The sequence below is a fragment of the Cynocephalus volans genome, chromosome 4, assembly GCF_027409185.1.
Source record: "Cynocephalus volans isolate mCynVol1 chromosome 4, mCynVol1.pri, whole genome shotgun sequence".
NCBI lineage: Eukaryota > Metazoa > Chordata > Mammalia > Dermoptera > Cynocephalidae > Cynocephalus > Cynocephalus volans.
The window spans coordinates 152,755,648-152,771,803 of record NC_084463.1 but is presented as its reverse complement, the minus strand read 5'-3'; the positions used below and the strand labels follow the sequence as shown (position 1 = coordinate 152,771,803).

The 16,156-nt window shown below is 43.6% G+C and overlaps 3 protein-coding genes across 3 annotated transcripts; 1 reads left to right on the top strand and 2 right to left on the bottom strand.

The window, feature by feature from the left end:
* Positions 1–286: 286 nt before the first annotated feature.
* SELENOH (selenoprotein H) lies at positions 287–2,035 on the bottom strand. The gene is made up of 4 exons (XM_063095534.1): positions 1,730–2,035; positions 1,488–1,633; positions 1,211–1,341; positions 287–481 (listed from the first exon to the last, which is right to left on the bottom strand). Exons 1-3 carry the CDS (start codon positions 1,849–1,851, stop codon positions 1,241–1,243), a joined length of 369 nt encoding a protein of 122 aa, XP_062951604.1. The 5' UTR covers positions 1,852–2,035; the 3' UTR covers positions 287–481; positions 1,211–1,240.
* Positions 2,036–2,457: 422 nt separating this feature from the next.
* On the bottom strand, positions 2,458–9,334 carry TMX2 (thioredoxin related transmembrane protein 2). Its single transcript, XM_063093881.1, has 8 exons — positions 9,091–9,334; positions 5,400–5,460; positions 5,062–5,175; positions 4,679–4,755; positions 4,341–4,447; positions 4,088–4,153; positions 3,866–3,995; positions 2,458–3,332 (listed from the first exon to the last, which is right to left on the bottom strand). Exons 1-8 carry the CDS (start codon positions 9,277–9,279, stop codon positions 3,186–3,188), a joined length of 891 nt encoding a protein of 296 aa, XP_062949951.1. The 5' UTR covers positions 9,280–9,334; the 3' UTR covers positions 2,458–3,185.
* Positions 9,335–9,628: 294 nt separating this feature from the next.
* On the top strand, positions 9,629–16,133 carry MED19 (mediator complex subunit 19). Its single transcript, XM_063093295.1, has 5 exons — positions 9,629–9,950; positions 13,721–13,977; positions 14,139–14,235; positions 14,548–14,642; positions 14,836–16,133. The coding sequence occupies exons 1-5, from the start codon at positions 9,734–9,736 to the stop codon at positions 14,902–14,904; spliced, it is 735 nt and encodes a 244-aa protein (XP_062949365.1). The 5' UTR covers positions 9,629–9,733; the 3' UTR covers positions 14,905–16,133.
* The last annotated feature ends 23 nt before the right edge of the window (positions 16,134–16,156 follow it).

The following is a 16,156-nucleotide window of genomic DNA, read 5'->3' as shown; positions in this document are numbered from 1 at the left end:
TGGGGCTTGTTCATTGCCAGTATGGGAAGTCTAGCTAAAACCTCTGCAGGGACCAGGGAGATATACTTGTCATCACTTCCAAGAAGTGAGCTGAAAAAGAGTTGCTTTCTTAAAACATAACTTTTTACTTTGCTCCCATAGTTTTTACAAGTATTTCACCTGCTTTACCAGAGACCCTAGGAGTTCGAGGTCAAATGGTGACCTTGGACTATGAAAAATACAAGCACCACCAATCCCACAAGGCTGGCTTTATCCATCCCTTAACATAAGATTAAGTTTTACTCTATTATTCAAATGCTTTATTTCAACTTTTATTGAACAAACCAAATCCCATAACTTTTGCAATGCCTTAGTAGAGCTAGAGGGTTGCCTCACAACTGAACCATCATTTCTGGAGGAGAAGAAACCATGGCATCAGGCACATGACTGAAGTTTGGCCATGTCCCATCATAAATGCTCCATCATCACCAGGGACAGAAAGCTGCAAAAATGAGTGAGGAAAAGTGGTTAGAGAAGGGATCCAGGCAATCACAAAAGCTGAGGAAGACACACACCCCCCCCCCCCCCCCGCCACACACACACCCTTGAACTCACAAACCCAATAGCTCAAGAAATTGCATCCTTCCCCCAAATCGCATGCAACACACCAAGTGCCTGACGCATGCCAGGGCTCTGTATGTACAAAGCACAGGAACAAAGACAAGGTCAAATCATCGCAGAGATATTGTTATCACACGGACTATAACAGTAAAGAACACAACAGGAACGAAAAACGGAAGAGTGGACAGGTAAGCACACATGAAGTAACATCAAAGATTTTGCCAGTTGAAAAGGGAAAATCACTAACTCATACAAACGTAAAAACAGTTGTAAAAGGTTTTAACTTACTAATTAGGGAACCAGTAAGAGCTACAACTGGTTCAAAGAATTAAAGCCCATCAGAAATGCGGAAATGAATTTTCAAACACATGCAAAACTGGTCCACACTCCCAGGGCAACAATCAACTGCATCTCTGAAGGACACAAATTGCCCTTCTATAGTCATTTACATTACCATCATTATTACACAGTTCAAATAAAACGAAATGAAATACGCAGTGAGATAGTAAGTTTTTTTTAGATGCTCTTGTGAAATGAACTATAAGAGCTACTTTGCAAGTAGCACCAAGATGAACCCCTCCCTTTCTCACCACACCCCTCCATTTCAAACCTCAGCATAAGGGCTTCTGCCCAAACCTCCCTACGAAAGGTACTTCTTCAACTCTTCCACCACCTCTTGAGGCTCAGGGAATTTGAGTTTGCGTGGGGGTCCCTTCTTAATCCCAGTCCAGAGCTCCGCACCTGGAAAAGGGCCCAATAAGCGAAGTTACTTTGGAATCCAAGAGCGCCTCTCCAAAAATCATTGGGTGGCCGCCGTTTCTGAGACTGGCGCTTCCTCACTTCAGACACCATGCCCCTCTCCCCCGAGGCCCGGGCCCCCCACTCACTGCTGCCGTCTGGGCGCAGCAGCGTCACTTCGAAGCTGCCCCTGCGGGGCTTGGCGGGGTTCACCTTCACTGGAAGCTCCGGGGCCTCCAGACGCAGCGCCTGGCTCAGGGCCACAGCGTTGCGCCCATAGACGCGTCAGCTCGTGCTAGGGAGAGATGGGAAGTTAGAGACTCGCGCCCTTGGTGTGCAGCGCCATTGTCCCCGCTTCCCCCAGCCCCCGGTGACTCTCCAGGCCGCTCACCAATGCTCGATAATGACGGTCGCCGCCTCCACTCCCTCCGCGCCGTTCGCCAGCTTCTCCTGCTTCTCGGCCGTGGCGACCACGGCAGCCTCGGCCTTCCGCTTCCTCCCGCGGGGAGCCATACCCTAGAGCCCGGCCGGGAACAGAGCCGACCTGGAGGTCTGGGGAGGTGGGTAGAATGCAGTGGAGACGAGACCACTGAGAGGGAAGCGGACAGAACCACCCCACTGCGAACGCCAAACTGCAGCCCAGAAACTCCGCCCGCAGAGCGAAACTTCACCCGGGGGAGAAAACGTGGCCTGCGGCTGCGCCCACGAGGTCTGGAGGAGGGACACTCGGGCGCTACCACTCTGCACGCGCTGGAGGGGGGAGGTTGGTGAGGGTGGGGACATTAGGGGGCGTGAACTAGGTAGGTCCGAAAGCAAGCCGCGCTTCACGCGGAGGCTCTTCTGTACCTATACGTCGCGCTAAATGGTGTACGCCATGACCCTCCCCCAAATCCTGTTCCTCCCTGGGATCGGCGGATCAATCCCAAGCTAAATCAACCGAACTCCTCGTAGTCTGGTCCCTACTTTAACACTGCTGAAACTATGCTTCCCCAGCTCTCACCAATCCTGGGGAGTCAGTGCCCTGCACCTGGTGAAATCAAATAGTGACGTTAAGAAATTGGGCAATTCCTCTGCAGTTACCTGGCTTTTCTAATACAAGAGAAACACACAAAGGCGCAATCAAAAGGAAATCCCAGTCTTTTTATTATGGAAAACCATCAACTAACTGGGTGTGGGGAGTAGGTAGGAGGGTTAGTGAAACCCCAATGAAGCCCAGGGGCTTTCTCTTCTAGGTCACACCACACAAAAAAAGTCTCAAGCCTCTATTCCCTTTCCTCTCAATCCCCGCAAAATAGGGGGACTGTTCAATACCCTCTTCGGTGATGAAAACTCTGTGGTTAAAGGATTCTCCTTGTGGCAAAATGGGCTTATACTTTTCCTGAGGCTATAGAACAAGCCAGAAGGGCCTAAGGAAGCTAAGGAAGTCCTTGAGGGAAAACTCTTATCACTCTATACCCAGGCATCTTTTGTCTAACTAGGCTGTGTAGGTCCTCTAAGAGGAATAATAAAACCACAGGGTGGTGGTGATGTCTGAGTGGTGGATAGCAGTTAACACAATGACTCGAGCTTGGAGGGAAACACATTTCCTCCTCCATCACATGAGATCTCTCCCTTCCTCCAGTGAAACAGTTGGCCATAGCAGGGCAGGCCTTCCAGTAGGGTGCCTGACAATTCCCTGGATGCCTCTTTAAAATCAGAAGCAGCACCCTGCCCGACCCAGGCACAGCCAAACAGGGAAAACATAAATAAAAGGCCTCAGTCTCAGGCAAGGCTTGTGGTTACAGAAGGAGCAGGGCCTCAAAGGTGCCTGGAATTGACAGGAGAGGAAGCATTGACAAGGAGGGATCCTATTTATCCTTCTTGTTTTCCCCATCTGGCACTGTGGTGGGGGTTGGGGCTACAGGCTGCTCCTCAGAGATATTATCTCCAGCCTTTGATAGCTTCTTGGCCCGTTGGTATAGCTCATTCAAGTTGAATTCGCGAATCACATTCTCCTGCGCAAAAGAGATGCACACATCAGGATCCAGGTGGGAAGGGAGAGTTCAGAGCCTGAGAAATAAGAATTATTTAGACAAAGTCTAGGAAAGGAGAGGAAACAAAGGACAGAAATCTGCTCTAACCCAACTTTCCTCTTTTTAGGTAGCCAGAAAAGTCATCCAATGTTTAAGTACCCATATGTGCCAATCACTGTGCCACGAATTATACCTACATTATTTAATGTAATCTGAAAAACAATCCTGTGAGGATTGTTGTCTCCAATTTACCAATGAGGAACCTAATACTTACAGACTATGGGTGCAGGAACCCTAGAGACTGAGTCTTAACTAATAGTTGTTCCCTCATACTATCAGGTCTGGCACGTAATATAAATTTACTGAATGAATAAATAAGGTCCAGTAACTAGTCCACACCTTCAAAGCTAGTGGGAAAGGGGCAGGGCCGGAAATCAAACCTAGGTAGGGCTCCAAAGCCCATCATCTACTGTTCTACAGCCTTCTCCAAACCACTTGCCCTTCCTTCCAGGTACCTCAGAGAAGGTCCAAGAAACAGCTCGTCCTTTCTTGTCAATCTGTGGCCGTCGCATTACTTCCTTGCCACCTTGGAACAGGATCAGGGTAGGAAGTTGCTTGGTGAGGGGTGATGTGCTCACTTTGTACCTACGGGGCCCAGAAAGGACTCTGTAAATGCACCTGCATACATTACTCAAAGTGATTCCCTGCTCAGATCCTCTTCCGAGGTATTTACATACCTTGTACTAACATCAGTGTAGCGTCCAACATCTACCTTCCCAAAGTTTAGCCTTGTACAGTTGTACCTGAGAAGAATGTATCATTCAACATACAGAGAAAAAAGGATGTATTGAGGGAAGTAAAAGAATAGATATTTAGGGGATGGGAAGGGGAAATGCCTTTGGTTTCAAGTGTACAAATCAAGGCCAAAAACAATGAGAGTAAAGGTACAGCATCTCAATCTCCATCATCCCCCACCTTTGCACTACTCACTTGAGGGAGAGGTCAGCATAGATAGGAGCGAATGACTGGCAGTCATTAGACCAATTGGCAAAGAACTCCACAATCCAAGTGACCCTCTTGTCCCGCTCCAGTTCTTCCTGCCACACACAGGGAAGAAACAGTGAGCTGGAACACATACGTTCCTGGGAAACTTCAGACCTTAGGGTCTAATTCCTCATCCTGGCTTCCCCTCTTCCCTGGCTCCCATAATGAGCTAGTGTCCTTAACTTCCACTTTGAAGCACTGTTGTTCTTGCTACTGAGTAGAGAGCACAACCACAAGATCACCCACCAAGAACCCAAGAAACAGAAGGAAGGAAGAGCACTCACATCAATGGTTTTATCATTGAAGTACTTGATATACTCAGGGCCCATATACAGCGGGGGTTTGCATGTCATCAGGAACACTAAACACAGAAAGAAAATGTCAGCAAAAACATATAAGGCCTTTTGCAGGGTATTTACTTCCACATCAACTCAAGGACTTCAGCCATCAAAGAATACACATTTGTGGCCATATGGAGAGCACCAACACATTCCCTTCCCCTTAAAATACAGTATCTGTAGCTTAACATCTGAGATACAGAAATAATTAGGTGCAAGATATAGAAGAAGGGTAAGGAGGAGCCTGTTTGGAACTGAATTTGGTTTCCACAATCAAGTCTTTCTCAACATAGTCTTACAAAGAACCCAAAGAAAGGTAGCCTCCTCACCTATGCAGAGTGTGATGTAAAGCAGGCCCATGCGAATATCCAGGCGGAAGAAAAGAATTGCGTTGGCCACTTTACTAAACATGAAGATGTTGCCTATATGTTGCTCCACAGTGACTGAAACACAGAGATGTCACAGGTCAGGCTGGGCTGAAGACTCCTATATCCTATTCTTTGTCCCTCTTCCTGGGGCACTTTAAAATGGGAGAGTGGAGAGGGATAGAAGTCCAAGATCAAAATCAGCCTTGGCATAAAACATGGGACAAGTTCAGCAAATGAATGAAAGCACCTCTGGAAGGCATTAGGCAACCCTGAGAGACTGGAAAGCAGACAAAACTTACTGGATCTGCGGTTCTTCATCATCACAATGGCACTGAGAAACATCAGGATCTCCACTTCTCTCTGGAACAGAATTAAAGTGACAGGAATGCAGTGAACAGAGCTGTTGTAGGCGGGTAAGAGAACCAAATATGGAATAAAACCTAACAGATCCAAACTGGGAATAACTGGAGTCAGCTAAGGGGTAGTAGGAAAAACACCAGTCAGAATATCTAGGTTCAGGCTGTACTCTGGCCACAAACTAGCTGGTGCCTTTCAGCAAATCACTTAATCCTTGAACTTTGGTTTCCTCAATTGAACAATATGTATTTCAAATGATACTGTGAGAACTAAATGAGATAATGGATATGAAAGGGTAGTATGAAATATGATATGGTATAATTATTATAACCAACTCAGTATGACTCTGGTAAAATAAAACTTTTTCAAGGAACCTTCCTTGGTAATAGTCCATTAATACAATATCTGACTATTCCATTAGTTTGGCTTTTCTTAAATTAAATCATTCCTCTCCACCCAATATTCAGAGTGATAACCTATGCACCTTTGATATAATTTGAGGGCTAAAGGGGGCTTTCAGAGCTCTCAAAAGCCCTTTTCAATACCCTTGGCTTCCAGTTCTTTCTCACCTTCTAGAATGTACACACTAAGTAAGCAAATGAGACCAACAGTAAACATGACAAAGACAGACAAGATAATTTCAGAGTTCTGATGGCAATGAAGAATAACAAGAACCATTTGAGAAAGAGCATGGGGTGGGGAGGGAGACCATAGACTGAATGGATTAAGGCCTTCGGTACCCTTGTGTTTATTATAATATAGAGGGCCAACTTGTCATTTCAGATAAAACCAACCAATGGTCATTCATAGCTAGGAGTCAGGGACCTAGGTTTTTAGCCTCAACCTCCAACAAAAAGCAACTGACTGGATTTAGATATGGACACGTAAAGTGGGAGTGGGAGATTATACCAGATCTTAGTAACTACTACATCTGAAGCAGAAATTAGGAAGGGTTTTCATGAATGAAACTGGGTGGGTTAGAGAATTTTAGAGAGGGTAAGGAAGCTCCATACCCCTTCCCACATAACCTAGCCCTATGCACCTCTTCATCTGCATCCTTTGTAATATCCTTTACAATAAACCAATGAATGTAAGTAAAGTGTTTCCATAAGTTCTGTGAGCCACTCTAGCAAATTAGTTGAACCTGAAGAGAGTAGTGACAACCCTAATTTATAGCCCATTGGTCAGAAGTATAGGTGACAACTTATTATCTGCAATTGGCATCTAAAGAGAGAGCAGTCTTATGGGACTGAGCCCTCAACCTGCGGGATCTGACACTCCAGGTAGATAATGTCAGAACTGAACTGAATTGAATTATTGGTGTCTGCTGTAAAACTGGTTGTTGGTGGGAAGAAGTCCCCACACACTTCTTGGTGTCCAGAAGTAAGAGAATCGTTCTGTGTTGTGAGAGTGTAGTAGCAGAAGCTGAGTCTTCTTCTATGTCCCATACATACCTAACATAATTAAAAATAATTCCTTACTGTCATCTAATACTTGCTTCTTATTCAAATGATCCCAATTATCTTAAAATGTCTTTGTACAGTTGTTTGTTCAAATCAGGATCCAAGCAAGATCCACATGCTGCATTTCACTGATGTGTTTCTTTGGTCTTCTTTAATCTTTCATGGATGCCTGCTCTTCCTTTTTACCCCATGCTATTTATCTATTGAAGAAAGTAAGTCACTAGGGGACTGGCTGGTTAGCTCACTTCATTACAGTGTGGTGCTGGTAACACCAAGGTCACAGGTTTAGATCCCCATACCGGCCAGCAGCCAAAAATAAATAAATAAATAAAGACAGTAAGTCATTCGTACTGTAGACTTTCCCCGCTTTCTGGATTTGGCTATTTGCATACTCATGGTATGTGTTCTGCTGATGATCCTCTGTTGCCCATATTTCTTGTAAAGTAGTAATGAAATCTAGAAGTTTGAATACAATGAAATCAAAACCTTTTCGCAAAAATACACCATACGTGGTGCTAGGTAGCCCCTACTGTATCACTTTAGAATACACATTATCTTTCATCTGATGGTTTTAGTGTCAACAAATGATCACTGCCTAGATTTCCTATTTCATTAGTGGTTGCTAACCAATGTTTTTTAAATTCTATCATTCTTTCTGTATTTATAGCTTAAATTCCTCTAAGAAATCAACATTCCCTTATCAATTATTTGGTTACCCTGAAAGACCAGAAGTGTTTTGGATTTTTTTTGATTTTGGAATATGTGCATTATACTTACAGTCGAGCATCCCAAATCTGAAAAGCTCTAATGAGAATTTCTTTTGAGTGTTAGATTGGCACTCAAAAAGTTTCAGATTTGGGAGCATTTCCGATTTCAGATTTTCGGATTTGGGATGCTCAACCTGTATACATAGAAAAAGCAAAGTAAATGCTGATTCTTTCTTTTTATTTCATAAAATAGAAATAAACTTTTATTCTGTTAAGTCACTAAAATTTGGGGTTTACCTGTTATAATGTTAATGTTATTTACCTTATTCCCTAATTTCCTAATAACCAAGGTAAACCATGTAAACCAGTAAACCATGAATTTTCCAGGAAAACAAAAACTGGCTATTAACCTTAAGTAGTTTAAAAAAAAAAAAAAAAGTTCTATCAGAGTAATAGAAAATATAAAAACTTCCAGTATTTTGCATATTAGTAAACAAATGTATACAGAGAAATGAATTCTATAAAAGGTCCCTTAGATTTATTAAAAACACTTAACCAGATCTTTTGAAATAGCACGGCTACGTCTGAACTAATTAATGACACTGTCTTGGAAAGGACAGAGAAAGTAGGAAAAGAATAAACAAAAAATGGTAGGAAAAAGTAAGAGAGTGAGTTCTGGTAAAGATCAAGACTCATTTTGGGGGCTGGAAAAAAAAAATTCTGGACAGCCCCCTCCATCAGAACATAGGTGCACTGCATATAGCAGAGGGCATAGAGCTTTAACTCATTTTTTTTCCTAGCGGTCCCTCCACTCCTACAGAGGAAGCATAGCAAAGGACTTAGGGTGGATTAATGTATTTTTCATAATTCCTTTTCAATAATAGGCCTTAAAATTTTATTCATTTTTGCACCCTCAGGATCCAGCACGGCGCCTAGCATAAAGATGTTTATTGAATTAAGAAATGGCTGATAGAACACGCCCGTACTATGGCCAGAAGAGTAGTTCAAGCCGCAGGCACTCACTAGCTGTGTGACCTTGGACAAGTCGTCTAACTTGTCCGAAGTCAATCTCTTCGTCAATAAAACAGGAATAACTTGTCCGAAAAGAGGAATACTCCTATTCGTCCTTTCTACCTCAAGAGGCTTTAGATAATAAGCAGCACTGTTAAACGCTGTATGTGTGTAGTTTGGGTAGGGCTGTTGACTAGTACGAATGGTGAGATGGAAAGAAGCCTGGACTGAAGAATCAGAAGACCCTCAGCTGCTTTGCAGGGGCGACTAGTCCGTTCTGTTTCCTCATCTTAAACTTGACGGTCCGGGTTCTACACTCTAATAGCCTGTAAATCCACTACAGGTTTGGAACCTCAGGTGTCCTCAGAAAAGTGAGCTCTGGGGCTCCCAGACGCACCCGCAGGGGCAAGGACAGTCAAGGTCGCGGGGGTAAAAAGACCGAGGGCGCTCACCCAATCAAAGTCACACGGGTTGCCGTCTTCGCGTTGGGTGGGAAGGCCATGGCACAGCGGCGGAAGTTTTCTCACGAGTAGGAAGGAAGCAGAAAGCAAGGCAGACAGAAGGTAGTAAGGTCGGGCCAACCATCGTGAAAGTCGCGGAATCGAATACACCAGGGCAATTAAAGGTGCCAGGACCGCCATCTTTTGGCCAGTCGCGGTGCCCGCCGCTCACCGGCGTCCGTAGCTCTAGTCCCGCCTTCCCACCACCGGGACTTCGATTGGGCAAAGTCTCGGACGCACCGCCTCTGCACCCGGAAGTAGATATCTGATTGGACGCTTTGGTGGGTCAGAACTGAAAAAGGGATATGACACTTTATTGGTCAATCTAGCTGTTCCTTTTTACACCTAAGTCATTTTATTGGACATGCGATTGCCGCGAGCGGAGATATCAGAGAAGAGTTGAACATGGTTAGATAGCACTTCCTGAACGTTCTCATAAAGCGACGGAAGTAGTTGCCGGAAAAGTTACGAGGGGCCTGAGGCTCTTATCCAATGATAAGCGGCTCCTAGAGGAAGAGGGCGGTACCCCGTGAAAGGATTGTCCAATGAGAATCACCAAAGCCAGACCCAAGGCAGCGCCGAGGCGGAGGGGACGATGGAGAATTTCACAGCGCTTTTCGGCGCTCAGACTGACCCACCACCACCTCCAACCGCCCTCAGCTTCGGACCAGGAAAGCCTCCACCCCCTCCTCCGCCTCCTCCGGGTGGGGGACCCGGCACGGCCCCGCCTCCCACCTCAGCCACGGCTCCTCCCGGCGCGGACAAGTCAGTGGCTGGTTGTGGCCCCTTCTATTTAATGAGGGAACTGCCAGGTGAGTACGAGGCCTGGCCGAAGCCAGCCAATCAGATCATAGAGAGGAGGTAATGGGTGTGGCTATCAGCTAGTTGGCGGAGATGCGAGGTAACCGAGGCAACGCGTACCCGGACGGTATAGCTCAAGTCGCAAGGGCTGTTGGGATTCACAACCAAGGGTTTGAGTTGAATTCATAGGACGGGTTGGAGATGGGTGGGTGTGCAGTTCCGGGACTTTATTACGCGCCATGTCTGGACTGTCTCTCACACTGGTTTACGGCTTCCCTAAAAAATGATCCAGGATTCGAGTTTGGAAGTAGAGAGTCCTGATTTAACATCCCCGGGGACCTCAGGTTTTAGTTTCAAGTCTGCCACAAACTTTGGTTGGTTTGGGCAAGTTTCCCTCCTTCTCAGGGCCTCGGCATTCTGTATCTGTTCAAAGAATGGACTACAATTGAGCCAAATTCCTTCACTCAAAAAGTTATGGGGGGGGGAGGCTGGCCGATAAGCTCAACTGCTTAGAGCGCCACTTTTTAACACCAGGGTCAAGGGTTCAGATCCTTGTACCGGCCAGTCACCAAAAAAATATAAAAAAGTTATTTTGTTAAGCACCAAGCACTGTTCTAAATGAAGGCAAAGTGTTAGAAAGATAATATCAAATAGTAATTAATGCTAGGAGAGAAAACATGATCTTTATGCTTGAGGAGACAGAACTACTTTAGCTAGTGATAAGAGAAGCTCTCTCTGAGTAGGTAACATTTGAGCTAAAATGTGAGCAGAGCCAGCCATGCATGGACAGGAGGGAGAGAGAATTCTAGATAGAAGAAATGAGGTCAGAAGCCCTGATGTGAAAAATTTGGAATATCTGAGACAGAAGGCCCATTGGACTATAGCGAAGTGAACAAGGGGAAGAGTGGTAGGAGATGAAGGTGGGAGAGATAGAGGCCTTTATAAGGCAATATAAGGCATTTAAAGTTTGAGGGGAAACCATATAACACGGAAGTGACATGATCAAATTAACTTATTTTTAACCATTCAAGCAGCTATGTGAAGAATGGAAAGTGAGGAAATCAGTCAGAAGTTACTGTTCAGTAGTCCAGGAAAGAGATGATGGTTTGACCAGGGCATAGAAGTGGAGAAGAGAAGTGAATGGATGCAGGATAAATGTTAGAGGTAGAGCTGACAGGAATGAAGAATATAGAAGTGAAGGAGAGAAAAGAATTGAGGATGACTTGAAGTTTTTTGGCTTAAATAATTGGCAGGAAGATGAGGAAGGAACAAGAGTGAGGAGGTGGAAATCAAGAGTTGTTTTGGAAATGTTAAGTTTCCAGGATGCCTTTCAGTTTATCCCAAGTCTTAGTGTCACGTCATGACTTGGGGAAATCATAAATATTGTTATGGTACTTTGAAGTTTACAACAACCTGATATGTAATAGCATTTAATATTCAGAACATCCCTTTGAGGTAGGCATTGTTATCTGTGTTTCATAATTGAAAGACTGAAGTTTAGAGAGCTTGACTTTCCTTCGGTTAGTTAGTTGATGCCTACTGGCAATTTTTGTAACCTTTCTTTTGCCTTACCTATTCTGATTGTACCTATTTATATCAATCACTTGACAAATACTGGGCAAATCCTGGGTGTGTGGGGAGGGGTGCATGTGGTGAGAAGGGGAGAGAGATAATAAGTCTGGTTATTGCTCTTTAAGGAGCTTGAGTTAGGGATGCCAAATATGGGGCTTAAAAATAAAGTAGTGATCATTTCTTGTCAAATTTAATCTCATTATGTGGTCTTGCATCACACACAGTAACTAACAATATCTTAATGAACAATACTAGGAACTACTCAATGGTTTTCAGAATGTAATATATCGTTATCCAAAATGACAGCAAGAATGTCACTTGAGTTGGACCTTGAATTTATATGGGTGAAGAAAATTAGGACGAATTTTTCTAAAATGAAACAATGTGTGAGTGCTTTTTCAGGAGATAATGGAGACCCATTTGGATGGATGAGAAATTTTGCATAGGGGAGTAGTGGTTGATTAGGCACCAAAGCTAAGTTAGAGTAAGATGTGATTAGCCTTGAGTGCCAAAGGAATTTGAGCTTTTTCCTGGGAGTAACTGGAAACCACTGAGGTTTTTTGTTGTTGTTTTGGGGGGGGGGGTTTGACAGCTGGCAGGTATGGGGAACTGAAACTTGACGTTGTTGTTCTCAGCACCATACTCTCCCAAGTGAGCTAACTGGCCAGCCCAAAACCATTGAGATTTTTGAATGGAGAAGTACTGCTTTCCAAAAATATCTGGAGAATATGGGTGCCACGGATTGACATAGAGTAGCTATGAATGATGTGGACAAGATTTGGAATTTAAAAACAAAAACAAATTGAATCTGCATGAAATTGACTAAGAAGTTGGGAATGTAAGATTCTTTTTCAGGAGAGGAGTTAGGGATGCAGACACTTACAAATCATATTGGTAGAAGTAATAGTTAAAGCAGCAAGTTGAACTCTTAATTAAGAGTTCAGAAAAAGTACAAAGTGTCTTCTCACCTGAGCCTTAAGCATAACCACCTGGAAGGAGGAGAGCTGGCAGAGAGGGGGAAAAAATCAGAAGACTGTAATGGCAAGAGGCACTGACCAGTTATGGGGAGAGGTACTGTGACATTGAGTCTCCTGCCATTACAGTAGACTACTTTTCTGAGACATTTGGCAGTAAAGGGAAGGGAAAGGATGGAGTAAGGCCTAGAGATATAGAGGAAAAGTACCATGTTCATTTAATAAATATTTATCGAGCACCTAATGTTTGCACTGTCCTTATTAAGTTACAAATAAGTTTATATTCTTTGGAAAAAAGTCAGCCATGCAGTATTTATATACTGGTAATGTTTTGCGTGTATATATAATATTTTATACTTTTCAATATGTTTTCATTTGAACCTTGAAAAAAAATGAAGTGTACTTAAGATAGCTATTATCTGATTCCACAGATGAGAGGAAATTGAAGTATGGAGGATAAACAGGATTAGAATTCTAGTTGCTCGACTTCCAATCAAACATTTCTTCCTTCTAGGCAAAGCATTATACTCAGTATTATGAGGAAGAATAAAGTTGTTGTAACAAAAGTTAGGCAGTGGTAGCTAGAATAATCCCGGGCTCTTTTTCTAGATAAAGGTGATTAGTGTTTCTTGCTAGTAAAAAACAAAACCAAACAGGTCCTTGACAAGATCCTCAAGCCACTGGGTCAAATTTGGCCCTTTCCATGGTTGTAGCTGAACTGTGAGGTACTTTTATCCTGGTCATGTCAGAGAATGTAATTTCTCACTAGTACATTTTATGAAAAGCACTCAGAATGGTGTTTAGCATGGAGTAAACATCATGTAAGTTATTATTCTGGTTAGTCCATGGAAAGTGGAATGTCTCCTTCACAGGGCTAGAGCAGTTTCCATCTATGCCCTATTTGGACTTTTGCCTATTTTTTTCCCTTCCCTTTCAAACCTACCATTCTATAGTATTAGATTTTTAGTGTTTATATTATTATCTACTTTTGCTGTTTCTTACTTTTTTGGGGGTTTTGGGGGGGGGGTTGTTATTGGCAGCTGGCTTGTATGGGGATACAAACCCTTGACCTTGGTGTTTCTTACTTTAAAAATGAATTTAAAATTTTATAATTCTCACTTAAAAGATTCCTTATTTAGGTTAAAATATAGTCCTTCACTTTCCCTCTGGCTCAATGACAAAAATAAATTCTCTACTGTGGGACTAGTCTTTTTCTATTATTCTTTGTTCTCTAGGTAGCACAGAGCTGACAGGCAGCACCAATCTCATCACGCACTACAACCTGGAACATGCCTATAATAAATTCTGTGGGAAGAAGGTGAAGGAGAAGCTAAGTAACTTCCTGCCCGACCTACCAGGGATGATTGATCTGCCTGGTTCCCATGATAACAGCAGCCTCCGCTCCCTCATTGAGAAGCCCCCTATTCTTGGTGGCTCTTTTAATCCTATCACAGGGACCATGCTGGCTGGTTTCCGCCTCCACACTGGCCCAGTAAGTCCCCTCTTTGGGAGAAAGAAGGCAAATGGGGAGGCCTAGAAAGCATGGAAGTAGCTTCTTTGTCCAAGTGTGTTCCTACATAACCTACTGAACAGAAGATAATGGGAGCAGATTTCCTCCCTCTACTCACCTGAACCTTCCTTTGATTCCTTCAGTTGCCAGAGCAGTGTCGTTTGATGCATATTCAGCCTCCCAAAAAGAAGAATAAGCATAAGCACAAACAGAGCCGTACCCAGGATCCTGTCCCCCCAGGTAAGAAGTGGTTCTATTCAGAGCAAGAAAACCTGACCTTCCAACTCTGGTTTGACCTTCCACAGTTAAACCTAGTGAAGTTCCTTAGAGCCCTGGATTCCCAAATTCTCCTGAAGATAAAACTGATGTACTGGGGTCTCTTGGGCAAGTAGGGAGTTGGGACAGGGGCTCTAACAGTGTCTCTGTATCCTTTTCTGGCCATTTAAAAAAAAAGCAATTGCCCTGACTTGGGGTTTTCCTGTAGTATTCAGAGTTCACAGCAGTAGAGTATTTTGAACTCTACAGGTGATAGGCACCCAATGTCTCCTACAGAAACACCATCCGATTCGGATCACAAGAAGAAGAAAAAGAAAAAAGAGGAGGATCCTGAACGGAAAAGGAAGAAGAAAGAGAAGAAGAAAAAGAAGGTAGGGTAGGGGCTTGTTGCTGCAGCCCAGTGAGTTTCCCCACATATCATCCCTGTCCTAAGTAGAGTTCTTTGCCTCAGGTTGGACCCAAGATTGAAAACCCAGGGCAGGTTGCAGTTTTTCCTGTACAGTCCTGCTCAGGGCCAAGGCTAGTTCCTAGTTGTTCTTACTCCCCTTCCTTTGTCTTCCACAGAACCGACATAGTCCAGACCACCCAGGTATGGGTAGCTCCCAGGCCAGCAGCAGCAGCAGCCTCCGCTAACAGGACCACTGGACTCTGCCAGGATGGCTTTTCCTGCTGTACTGAACCTGACAAAAACTACCTTCTAGGCTCTTGGACACTCCCTTGGGAGCATCTTGTAGCTGGGGTAGGGGCTAGCCCCTACTGTATTCGGTTGAGATTAATATGTTAGAAGGGCCATGCTATTGTAAGGCTTAGCCTAGTTGGCTTTCTCATGAACATCTCCTTCCTCTCCCAGAAAGCTGTCTCTTTTTCCCTCCTTTGTGCAACTTTTCTGATTTAGGAATTGATTTGTTAGGGTTTTTCTTTAAAAAAAAATTTACATTTATCAAATTGGCTGAAATGTGGCTGCCTGTTAAGAGGTAAGTACCTTTCTATAAGAGTCAGGGTTTAAGACAAGGCACTGCTAAGATCTGAGGGAATCTGGGTCTTTTCATTGCATTATCTCATTAGCAGGCAAGGAAACCACCAAAATCAGATTGGGGAATATGCTCCAAATGTGAGGCAGAAATGTCAATACTTTCCCACAGCAGACACAACTCTGCTGATAATGTTGAGAACCAAGTGCCAGGATGATATTCAAGCTTCACCTGAAGAGCTGTTTTAGGTAGGGCTCAACAGTGTTCTAGCTCAATTTTGTGTTGAAAACAGAATAGCCAACTGAAAAAGCACCCACAGTCACCAGTGTATTTGAACAAGATTGGTTCTTAGGTCAGAAGCCTGTGATCTTTTGAAATGAACCTCTGGCAAGCAAAAGTAAATGTTTCCCTTGTCTTTGTAAGAACTTTTGACTTGGCTCATTCCTTAGTTAAGACAATAAAATTATTTGGCTGATGTGAAAACTTCTAAGACAGCAACAACAAAAAAAGGCAGCCTAAACTATCAAAATGTAAAATGAACCCCATTAGTTTTTGCAGCCAGCTAGGTAGCAGAAAATATCCATGAGAAGATCCCAACTAAAATAATCTGATTTTAAAATAAATTTAATAGGGGCTGGCCAGTTAGCTCAGTTCGTTAGAGTATGACGTTGTGACACCAAGGTCAAGAGTTTGGTTCCCCACACCGGCCAGCCACCAAAACAATAAATAAATTTAATACAGAACAGTTAAAATCTGTTGCTATGAGCCATGGTTGTTCCTAGATCAGTGGACAGAAAACCACTCATTCAGCTCATTTTAATCTGGGATTTCAGAACAAGAATTTATATACTCAAGTTATGGACTGTGAAAATAAAGCATTCTGGCCAGTTTACTGAGATTTAGTGTCTGAGAAT

Excerpts from the sequence above, each read along its gene's own strand:
- TMX2 (XM_063093881.1), bottom strand. The coding sequence starts at position 9,279 with ATGGCGGTCCTGGCACCTTTAATTGCCCTGGTGTATTCGATTCCGCGA. Across the intron at positions 5,176-5,399 it reads GATGAAGAACCGCAGATCCA|TCACTGTGGAGCAACATATA; the intron begins GTAAGTTTTGTC and ends TCTGTGTTTCAG. Across the intron at positions 4,756-5,061 it reads TTACATCACACTCTGCATAG|TGTTCCTGATGACATGCAAA; the intron begins GTGAGGAGGCTA and ends TTCTGTGTTTAG.
- MED19 (XM_063093295.1), top strand. The coding sequence starts at position 9,734 with ATGGAGAATTTCACAGCGCTTTTCGGCGCTCAGACTGACCCACCACCA. Across the intron at positions 9,951-13,720 it reads TTTAATGAGGGAACTGCCAG|GTAGCACAGAGCTGACAGGC; the intron begins GTGAGTACGAGG and ends TTTGTTCTCTAG. Across the intron at positions 13,978-14,138 it reads TCCGCCTCCACACTGGCCCA|TTGCCAGAGCAGTGTCGTTT; the intron begins GTAAGTCCCCTC and ends TGATTCCTTCAG.